The sequence below is a fragment of the Papio anubis genome, chromosome 14 (assembly GCF_008728515.1).
Source record: "Papio anubis isolate 15944 chromosome 14, Panubis1.0, whole genome shotgun sequence".
NCBI lineage: Eukaryota > Metazoa > Chordata > Mammalia > Primates > Cercopithecidae > Papio > Papio anubis.
Window position 1 is genome coordinate 10,634,232 of NC_044989.1, and position 11,348 is coordinate 10,645,579.

At 48.5% G+C, this 11,348-nt stretch overlaps 1 protein-coding gene and 1 non-coding gene across 3 annotated transcripts in view; both read right to left on the reverse strand.

Moving 5' to 3' along the window:
* The window catches only part of PDIA6 (protein disulfide isomerase family A member 6), a 28,304-nt gene extending 23,091 nt beyond the window's left edge, over positions 1 to 5,213 (reverse strand). The window contains exons 1-2 of one of the 2 annotated variants that reach the window (XM_021924571.2): positions 5,052 to 5,213; positions 2,595 to 2,772 (exon numbers count right to left, since the gene is read on the reverse strand). In XM_021924571.2, the coding sequence (XP_021780263.1) occupies positions 2,595 to 2,604 (10 nt within the window). In that variant the 5' untranslated portion in view covers positions 2,605 to 2,772; positions 5,052 to 5,213. The remainder of the gene's footprint in view (positions 1 to 2,594; positions 2,773 to 5,051) is intronic. The other variant, XM_003908276.4, reaches the window with a different exon arrangement.
* Positions 5,214 to 7,962: 2,749 nt separating this feature from the next.
* Positions 7,963 to 8,023, reverse strand: LOC116270410. Its single transcript, XR_004178448.1, has one exon. It is a non-coding gene; the product is annotated as a U7 small nuclear RNA (small nuclear RNA).
* Between the last annotated feature and the right edge of the window lie 3,325 nt (positions 8,024 to 11,348).

The window sequence follows — 11,348 nt, forward strand, 5'->3', positions numbered from 1 at the left end:
GTGTTCTCAAGTAGTGTGTGTACATGCCATCTTAGTTACATTTTCATATGCTTACTTCAGAATTAGAATTTGGAAGATTTCAAATGGACCTTTTTGGAATAATTAAATGGTACATTTCTTCTGGAAGGAGTATACACCATTGTTCATTGTTTTACTGCTAAATCCTCCATCATACAACACGTTCAATTTTTCAAATCACTTTCAAATATGTCAGATCACTTAATTTTTGACAGCATTACTAACTAGAAAGTAGGAATTATCCCCATTTTGTAAATAAAGGTCTAGACCAGTGGCCCATCTATGGTCATACATGTAAGAGGTAGGCGAGCTCTCTATTTCCAAGCTTTTCCTATTACACCATGCTGTCTTTTTAGTGCTCAAGATAAAGTGGTTCTGTACGCTACAGGCATGGATGAACAACTGTGGTATTCAAGATTTACACTGCATTTGAATCACAGATACGGCCAATATTGTAAGGACTTATGAAACTGTGAACTTTACTAATAGTGAAGCCACTAAAGGGTTATCATGCAGAGGAAAGAATAGATTTGTGCTTTCTAGAAGGAGTATTCCAGTTGCCATGTGGAAGGTGGACTGGAAGAATTAATGAGTGGTGTCACATAAACCAAGATACATGTGGAGGGGGCCACACTAACAAATACTACTGGGAGAGAAAGGAACAAAGACAGAAAACCAACTATTGATTGGATTTAGTGACAATTCACCGGGAGCCCTGGCAGTTGTGGTGGAGTGAAAATAAGAGGCATGTAGTCTACAGAAAGTTGGAGAGAATACAGGTAACCCTTTAGGCAGGTTTCATTACAGAGACCAGAGGCAGGCAAATGTAGAAAACAAGGAAGGTTTCTCTGTAAAGATGGGCGTGATCTGGGAGAGGAAGACATGCAGTGGGAAAGGCCAAAGATAAAATACAGGGAATATCTGAATAAAATGCCCGGAGTCAGAGGAGGGACAGGAACCCAGTCGGCGATGGAGTAGCCTTTGACAGGATGATCTTCTTTTCCATTTCAAGAGGTGGGAAAGGATGCCTGTGAACGGAGGCCAGGCTAACCAAAGCGGGGCTGCTCCCTCAGCAACAGTGTTGTCCAGCATGACAGCCACTGGCTACCCCAAACTAAGATGTGCTGGTAAAAAGCACACTGAATTTTGAAGACCTAATGGAGGGAAAAACGTAATCTCATTATTATTTTTCTTTTTTTGAGATGGCATCTCGCTCAGCTGCCCAGGCTGGTGTGCAGTGGTGCGATCTCCGCTCACTGCAACCACTGTCTCCTGGGTCCAAGCGATTCTCCTGTCTCAGGATTACAGGTACCAGCCACCACGCCCAGCTAATTTTTGTATTTTAGCAGAGATGGGGTTTCACCACGTTGGCCAGGCTGCTCTTGAACTCCTGACCTCAGGTGATCCGCCCACCTCGGCCTCCCGAAGTATGAGGATTACAGGCATGAGCCACTGTGCGTGGCCTCATTATTATTTTTCATTTTGGAAACACATGTTGAAATGATCTTAGATATACTGAGTAAATACATTAATTTCACCTGTTTCTTTTGGCTATTTTAAATGTAGCTACTAGAAAATTTAAAATTACATACATGTTTGCATTATATTTCTATTGGATGGCGCTGCTCATTAATCTTTTCATTGCTGCAGAAAAGGTGAAGTAGAGTTTGACACATTTAACAAAACAAGTAAATCAAGAACATAAGCACTGACAGTCCTAACTCCCAATAAGCTTGAAAGTAAGACTAAGGCTGGGTGTGGTGGCTCAGGCCTGTAATCCCAGCACTTTGGGAAGATGAGGCAGGTGGATAACCTGAGTCCAGGAGTTTGAGACCAGCCTGGGCAACATGGCAAAACTCCAACTCTTGTAGAGAAAAAATATAAAATACAAAAATGCAAAAATTAGCTGGGTGTGGTAGGGTGCATCTGTAGTCGCGGCTACTCCAGAGGCTGATGTGGGAGGATCGCTCGAGCCTGGGAGGCACAGCGAGATCCTGTCTCAAACAAACAAACAAACAAAACCAAAAACAGGATAATCCTCTACAGAGATGCACTACTTTTAAAGAATTTTATATTTTTTGTAAAATCTATATGAATTTGGTACTTGCTCAATACACCGAGCCTATTGTGAAATTTTCAAAAACCGAAAAGCAAAAGAGTAAGTTACAGATATTTTCTACTTCAGAATTTTTAAATTACTCCAATGTAACCATTTAGTCAATCCACTACTGACTGAATTTTGATTGTTGTTTCCAATTCTGCACTAACAGCCCAGCCCTGAAAATTCTTGTATTTTCCTCCTCCCATCAAATTAGTATGACTGTTTCCTCCAGATAAATTCTTACAAGAGAGATCTGGGAGTATGGTTAACATTCTGAGATACCTGTCACACTATGCTTCAGAAACTGCGGTCTTTATTTCTGGCAAGACAAAACAGTAACACTTGCGTGACTCTGTACCAGGCATTGTTCTAAACATTTTGCATATGTTAAGTCATTTAAGAACCCTATGCGGTAAGTGTCATGATGCCCTTATTTCATAGACCAGGAAACTTAAACACAGAGAGGATAACTTACCTAAGAGCATATATTTAGATAGACCCAAATTTCTAACCGAAGGGCCGGAGAATGCAGTGGTATAATCCACAGAACATCATTAGGTAGACTGTGGCAGAATTAGGTACTTTCACTTCTCTTTGCCAGTCAAGGACAGCAATAGAGTCAGTCCTCTCCTCTTCATGCTGTTACAAGCAGGCTGCAGTCACCAGAAGAGACCAGGGGTTTTCACCTTAGAAATGTGCTTCCCTTTCCATACAAAGACGCTCTTTACTGACAGTATTAACACAGACTTGGGTTATTCTTTTTTCTAGTAATGGTGACGGACCTTTGCTTGCTTTAAATTTTGCCTAGTTCTCACAAGAGCCTCCTCTGCTTGTACATGGCTACCCAATGAAAATGCTGTGTTGATTAAGGTTTGAGACTAAAATTCCTAAAAAGGCAATGTGACCTAGCAGGGCTACAAGGAAACCGAACATACTACTGAGAAAGAACAGACAAAAGATGTGGACATTCTGAATGCATAAAAGTAGCCAACAACTATCCCCAAGCCCCAAGAACACAAAAAACCCTGGGCTTACTTAAGATGACAAAGTAGGTCAATGCTGACCAATGATATTCTGTTTCTAAAATTCACATCACCATTCCACTCAGTGATAATGAACACCAATGGGAAATCGGACCATCCGAGTGAGTGTCTAGAATCTCTGTGAGCAGATGGCTCTGCCATCTGTGGTTTTCCATTCCTCCACGGCAGTTAAGGATGTTATAAATTCACAGCAGTAACATCTCTGTCCCACATCTGCTAGGAGTCATCTACGGTCCCAGAGCAGTCATCTAGAAACCAAGAGGTTTCCCAAAAAGGCTGCCATTTATTAAAATGAGTTAATTAATAGACTCACAGACTCGTTCAGGGTCTAGTCTGAATTCACTCACAGGAAACTAAACAGACTAAAATCTTTTCCCCTCATCTACTCTCTCCACAGTAATATGGCAAATATTTACATCTCTTTAAACATGTACTAACTGGGCGAGGTGACTGACACTGGTAATCCCAAGATTTTGGGAGGCTGAGGAGTGAGGATCACTTGAGGCCAGGAGTTTGAGACCAGCCTGGGCAATACAAAGAGACCCTGACTCTACCAAAAATTTAAAAATTAGCCAGGTGTGGTGGCATGTGTCTGGATCCCTTGAGACCAGGAGTTCCAGGCTGCAGTGAACTATGATCAAAACCCTGCACTCCAGCCTAGGAGACAGAGCAAGACCCTGTCTCGAAAAACAAAAAGACATGTACTAACTCATTAATCCTGAGGACAACCCTAAGGGAGTACTATTATCAGCCCCTAAAATGGTGAGCACTGCTGAAAAGGCACTGGCACAGAGTGGTTAAGTAACTTGCTCCGAGTCACAGAGCCAGTAAATAGGGGGCAGGTGGTCTGAGGCCAGAGACAAGGTTAAGGACTCTCAGAGCCAAGGCTGTGACCAAGGCGAGCCCGGCGAGGACAGGACCCTTGGCCTCGCCTACTGTAGCCTCCGAAGCAGACATTTACAGAATTCCTAAGACGCTGGGTTCCATTTCGTTTTTAAGGAGTCCGATGACATGTGAAGCACCCCTGCGTCCTAAGCCCACGTTTTGGAAGGCATGTCCCTTTCTAAGACAACTATGGGTATTTATTTCAGGACTCAGATTTAACATTTCAGTTTTTTGTTTTTGAGACGAAGTTTCACTCTTGTTGCCGGGGCTGGAGTGCAGTGGCGAGGTATCCGCTCACTGCAACCTCCGCCTCCCGGGTTCAGGAGATTCTCCAGCCTCAGCCTCCTGAGTAGCTGGGATCACAGGCGCGCGCCACCACGCCCGGCTAATCTTGTATTTTTAGTTGAGACGGGGTTTCGCCATGTTGGTCAGGCTGGTCTGGAACTCCTGACATCAGATGATCCACCCGCTTCGGCCTTCCAAAGTGCTAGGATTACAGGTGTGAGCCACCGCGCCCGGCCTAACATTTCAGTTTTTAAAAGTAGGAGCTGCATAAAACAGGTGGCAGAAACAAGCTGCAGTGCAGGGCGCCCGCCATCCTCCGTTCCCACGCACGAGTTCGAGAAGGCGCCCAGAGCAAGCTCCCCCGCGATTCGCCGGGAATACTGACCCCCTCGCCAGGATCCGGCCGGGGCTGGGCTCCGCGGTTCTCCAGCCCGGCCCCAGACCCCGCGCCCGGCTCCAGCACACTAGGCTCCCGCCCCCCGCGCACCGCCCTGCGAGGCTGCAAAAGTCCCTCCCCACCGGCGCCCTAGTCTCCGGCGCACCCGCACCACCGCCGGGCAATCTCGCAGTTCCTCCGGCCGCCGAGGCCCGCGCCTCCCGCCCGCCAGGCCCGCTTCCGGCCGCCTACAGGCCGCGGCCAGCCGGGGAACGGCCTAGAGATTGGAAACCTTTCAGGCCGACCCCAGCTCGTTCCCCTCCCGCCGCAGGCCTGCACCTACCAAGCCCCAGGAGAGCCATGCCGAGCGCTGGGCTACGTGCAGTCCCCACCGCCGCCGCCGCTTCAGCCCTGCCGCGTGCCGCACGCCGCGCCCCCGCGCCCACGTCCCGCCCCAGGCCGGTCCAGTGGTCCGCCGGGCGGCCGCGCGGGGGCGGGCCGGAAGGCGCTCGCCGCGCCGTGGCTGCGGCTCATTGGCCCTGGTGGACATCGCTCACTCACATAGCCAATGGGAAGCGGCCGGGTAGAGGTTGCCGGTTTGGTTTTTTTCACGGGGGCGGTGGCGAGCAGCGGAAGGCGGGGCCTGCTGGGGGCGGGGCTGGCAGCCTGGGCTCGCAGCCCGTCTGCTACCCCGGCCGTCTCGCGGTGCCGCTCCGAGGGGAGTCCAGTGCTGGGCGTTTTTACCTCAGTTCCTTATTCTGCACCCCCCCCACCCGCCTCCTTCTTGCCTCTGTGCGCCCCCCACCCTTTTTATCCCGGGGGAGCGTGATGCGGCCTCAGGGCACCCATGGTCCGGGTAGCTGACAGAGAATTCCCCTTGTGCCCGACGAATATTCCGTGGACACACATTTGCTCCGCCCGCGCTGTCTGCAATGTAATTCGACAAGTTTCAATTTTGTTGAATTACTTTGAAAGTTCTTCTGTCTAGGGCGCATGGCTCTGCAGAGCCATCTCCTCCTTCTGTGGAGAACCCCAGGGACTTAAGCGGCAGTCTCCTCGCTGACAGGGTCTCCACTTTGTCCTGGGGAGCGAGGGGGCTGGCAATGCGCTCACGTGGGTGTGTGCTTTGTAAAATATGCAAAAGTAAAAAAAAAATATGTTTGTTGGGCAGGTTGGCGAGCAGTGGCATGATATAGCTCACTGCAGCCTTGAACTCCTGGGCTGCAGTGAGCCTCCCGCCTAGGCCTCCCAAAGTGCTGGGATCACATGCATGGGCCACCACGCCCGGCTAAAGTAAAATTTTTTTGTTTTTTTGAGATGGAGTTTTGCCCTTGTTGCCCACGCTGGAGTGCAAAGGCGGTGTCTTGGCTCACTGCAGCCTCTGCCTCCCGGGTTCAAGTGATTCTCCTGCCTCAGCCTCAGCCTACCGAGTAGCTGGGATGACAGGTCCATGTCACCACGCCCAGCTAATTTTTGCATTTTTAGTAGAAACAGGGTTTCTCCATATTGGCCAGGCTGGTCTCGAACTCCTGACCTCAGGGTGATCCGCCTGCTTCGGCCTCCCAAAATGCTGGGATTACAGTTGTGAGCCACCGCGCCCAACCTAAAAGTAAAATCTTTCAAGCACAAGTTAAGACCACTGTATCTTTCTGCCCTGATTCTCCCTCCTATGTTTGGAGTGGACGTGGACATTTTGTTTTTGTATTATTAATTTCTCCACATTGTACTGTTTAAGGCATAAGTATTCTTAGACTGGGGTCCAGGAGTGGTGGGGGCCGGCTGGTGGGCTTCCTGGAGGAAGTGGCACTAGAGCTGCGTTTGGAAGATTTTTCAGGCAAACTGGACTCAGAGGCACAGCAGCCCTCTGAAGTCACGGGGGCCTCTCCTGGAAGCCACATGCCAGCACTGATTTTCCCCAGGGAGGCTGCTTGTCCTGGGACAGAAATCCTCAGCTCGGTACCCCGGGCAGCTCCTCCTGAATGTGAAGGCCCCTGGGAATCCCAACTAGTGATCACAGGGCAGTTTGGGATTCATAGCAGAGGGCAGTGCGAGCCTGTTCCTCCAGGCCTGTCTGCTCTCCCTGAAGGGCGCCTGAGGGGCAATGAACGCTGAGTTTATTTTTCTGACCCCTTTCCCGCACTTGGCACATCTTCCCCCCTTAAATTTGCTGCTGTTGCTGACTGGATTACAGCGAAGTCCTTTTCCTCTCAGCCCGGAAAGTCATTCTTTTCTTCCCTGGAGGAATTTAATTCTCTTACCCGAAGAGGGCCCCTTCATTTATCTTCGGGTTAAGACAGTGACTTAACTTTGTCCCCATGGGCCACAGACGTCACAGCTTCCACAATGCACTCACGATCGAGTGTTTTCTCAGGGTTGTGAGCTGATCGCAGCCTCTCCAGGCCTGCTGTGTTCAGGCAGCAATCCCGCTTGGTGGCCCACACTGCCAGTGCCCTCGTGTGCTGTGTGGTCTCTGTCCCAGTTGGCCTCAGGGCTGATCCTCGTGGAGAAAACAGAGGCCAGATCATAACTCCCTGCTAAATATCCCAGGTCACTGGCTGCTCTGGAACATGGGCTGATACGCAGCTGCACGAGGCACACGCCCCTGTGAAGCCCACTGTACATGCACAGGCTTCTGGAAATGCACAGGCTTCCGGAAATGCACAGGCTTCTGGAAATGCACAGGCTTCCGGAAATGCACAGGCTTCTGGAAATGCACAGGCTTCCGGAAATGCACATTGGCTTCCGGATTATATGCACAGGCTGTGTCCGGCACAATGCACAGGCTTCTGGAAATGCACATGGCCAACAGAGAGGCACATTACGCAAGGAGAAGCCCCTGGTACAGTGGAGTGGCGCCCAGAGGAATAACTTCTTTTTCTTTCTTTTTTTTATTTTTGAGACTGAGTCTCACTCTGTCACCCAAGCTGGAGTGCAGTGGCGCCATCTCAGCTCACTGCAACCTCCGCCTCCCGGGTTCAAGCGATTCTCCTGTCTTGCCCTCCCAAGTAGCTGGGACTACAGGTGCGTGCCACCACACCCAGCCGATTTTTTTTCTTTTTAGTAGAGACAGGGTTTCACCATGTTAGCCAGGATGGTCTCTGTCTACTGACCTCGTGATCTGCCCGCCTCGGCCTCCCAAAGTGCTGGGATTACAGGCATGAGCCACCGCGCCCGGCTGAATAACTTCTTTTTTCGTTTCTTCACTGTGATAAAATATACATGCAATTTGCCATTTCACCTATTTTGTGGGGTGAGGGGGCTTCCAGTAAAAGCTGGAAAATCTGCTAGACAAATTCTAAACAAGCTGTAACACCCTTTTTTTGTTTGTTTGTTTTTGAGACAGTCTTGCTCTGTTGCCCAGGCTGGAGTGCAGTGGTGCAATCTCGGCTTACTGCAACCTCCACCTCCTGGGCTCAAGCAATTCTCCTGCCTCAGCCTCCCAAGTAGCTGGGAGTACCGGTGCACATCACCAATGCCCAGCTAATTTTGTATTTTTAGTAGAGACGGGGTTTCACCATATTGGCCAGGCTGGTTTTGAACTCCTGACCTCATGTGATCTGCCTGCGTCGGCCTCTCAATGTGCTGAGATTACAGGCATGAGCTACTGCGCCTGGTCAGCATCCATTTTTAAATGTACAATTGAGTGGCATTAAATACATTCACAATGTTGTAGAACCATCACCACTAATCATCTCTAGACCTTTTTTGTCATGTTAAACGGAAACTCTGTACCCATTAAGCAGTAACTGCCCCTTCCCTGCTGTCCCCTGCCCTTGGTCACCTCTATTCAACTTTCTTTATGAATTTGGCTAATTTAAGTACTTCATATAAGAGAAATTGTATTTGTCTTTTTTCGTTGTTGTTTTTTTGAGACGGAGTTTCACTCTTGTTGCCCAGGCTGGAGTGCAGTGATGCAATCTGGGCTCACTGCAACCTTTGCCTCCCGGGTTCCAGCGATTCTGCTGCCTCGACCTCTTAAGTAGCTGGGATTACAGGCACCCACCACCGTGCCTGGCTAATTTAAAAAATTATTTTAGTAGAGAGTGGTTTCATCATGTTGGGCAGGCTGGTCTCGAACTCCCAGCCTCAGGTGATCCACCTGCCTCGACCTCCCAAAGTGCTGGGATTACAGGCGTGAGCCATGTGCCTGGCCTGTGTCCTTTTTTTTTTTTTTTTTTTCAAAACACCATTTTCCTCTCTTTTTCACAGGCTCCAGCCTAGAGTCAGGTGTTGGGTTAAATTATCTTGTCTCTTCAACCTCTGTTCATTTGGAACATTTTCATGCCCTTTTTGTGCTTTTTTTTGTTTGTTTTTTGGCATCGACACTTTAGAAGCACACAATCCCACCTCCCCACTTTTAAAAATACTACATTTTTCCTTTGGGTTTATCTGAAATTCTCTTGTGATTGGACTGAAGTCATGCCCTTTTGCCAGGAAGACCACATATGTGACTGGGATTTTTTTCTTGGTACAGCCTTCCTTTTATCCACAGTTATTTTGCTTCCCAAGATCAGAGGGTGAGCTTCTACTTCATAGAATCAGGTTGTAGCAGAGCTGAAGAAAGTCTCAGAGGACATGAATTCAGCCTTCTGTTTTGTTGGGGGCAGAGGGTGGAGGCGACAGGCAAGGGAGAGATGTCATGTGACCTGTCCAAGACCCACACTGGGCATGTGCTTGGCACAGTATAGGCTTTCAAGGAATGTCCTCATTCAACTTAGTTAATGACATGTCAAAAGCCAGAACCCAAGTTCGTTGATGCCTACATTCAAGCTCTCTCCCCTAAAACCTGCTGCCTCCTGTGAGACTTCTTTGACTATTGCAATCCTTCACCCTTGCCATTCTTTGCCGATGCACACACACGCACCGTTGGCTGCTCCAGCCCGCTAGGATCACTCTCCCTTTTTCTTCCGCTCAGGAAGCTTGTGTGGTTTTTCATGAGTGAAAGTGATGTTATTAAAAGGCTAACTTTGATTACTCTCTAATTTAGCTAAAAGAGTCAGTGGTTTGCAGACGTGAGAACTTTATGTTATCAGCAGCAAGTCACTTGCCCCACCTCGGCAGCTGATGGCGACACTGTTAGGACACGGCCAGTAGAACTATGCCTGGAACCCCCTCTGTCTAACTCTAAGGGACTCCCAGGTGCCTATTCTGAGTTCTAGTCATTCAGGTCATCTTTCTGGGTTGGAACAAAGAACTGTCCCCAAGCACCAGAGTTGAAAGTGACTCTTGTTTTAGGGCTTGTGGAAGAGACTGCAAGCAATCAAAATCAAAGTTGCGATTCTGGGAATTCCTCCACGGTTACAGAACTGCAGCCAGGTACACACTGCCTGCTACACTACACCGCACGGCTCCCCTGGTGGGCGCCCAAGGGCCTTGCCAATGGAATGGAAGTTGAGGTGATAATCCCAACTACTTAGCCAGGTCCTGTTTCCTCTTCCACCAGGCAGAATTGCTAGACTTGGGGCACCCCAGCTTCTACCATGCAGACCCCCATAGTGCCCTTGGGGACACTGGAGCAGTGACAGGGAAGGAACCCACATCTAGAATGACTGGGAAGATCAGTGCCACCCTCCAACCTGGATGGCTTACCACGCAGCTGTTACTTTAGAGAGAAGATTCTATAGTTTTAAGCCATTGTATTTTGGAATAACTTGTCACAGCAGTTTAGCTTGACTTTGACTAATACAGGCCCTAATGTTCTGAGGGTGAAGAATCTGGACTAACGTACCCACAGAAGGAACTGGGCAGACCTGACAGGGGACATGTACCTCTTCCTAGAGGTGCTCAGGAGACACACCGTGCTCCTCTTTGGACTTTCTCGTTCATTCTGAGGTTTGGATCACAGGTAGAGTAGTCTTATTTTCAGTGGGGATAGGCAGATGAAGCCTTTAAAAAATACTGATAAAATACACATAACATAAAATAAAATTTACCACTTTAACTTATTTTATTTTATTTTTTTTTTGAGACAGGTCTCACTCTGTCACCCAGGCTGGAGTGCAGTGGTGTGATCATGGTTCACTGCAGCCTCGACCGCCTGGTGTCAAGCAATCTTCCCACTTCAGCCTCTCAAGCAGCTGGACTACAGATGCAAGCCACAACACACCTCACTAGTTTTTGTATTTTTTTTGTAGAGATGGGGTTTCGCTATGTTGCCCAGGCTGGTCTCAAACTCCTGGCCTCAAGTGATCCGCCCGCCTCAGCCTCTCAAAGTGTTGGGATTACAGGAGTAAGCCACTGTGCCCGGCTCCTTTAACCATTTATTTTATTTTATTTTATTTTATTTTATTTTATTTTATTTTAATTTATTTATTTATTTATTTATTTATTTATTTATTGAGACGGAGTTTTGCTCTTGTCACCCAGGCTGGAGTGCAATTGCACTATCGCGACTCACTGCAACCTCTGCCTCCTGGGTTCAAGCGATTCTCCTTCCTCAGCCTCTCGAGTAGCTGGGATTACAGTCTCATGCCACCATGCCTAGCTAATTTTGTATTTTTTTTTAGTAGAGATGGGGGTTTGCCATGTTGGTCAGGCTGGTCTTGAACTCCTGACTTCAAGTGATCCACCTGCCTCAGCCTCCCAAAGTGCTGGGATTACAGGCGTGAGCCACCATAGCCGGCCTTTAACCGTTTTGAAG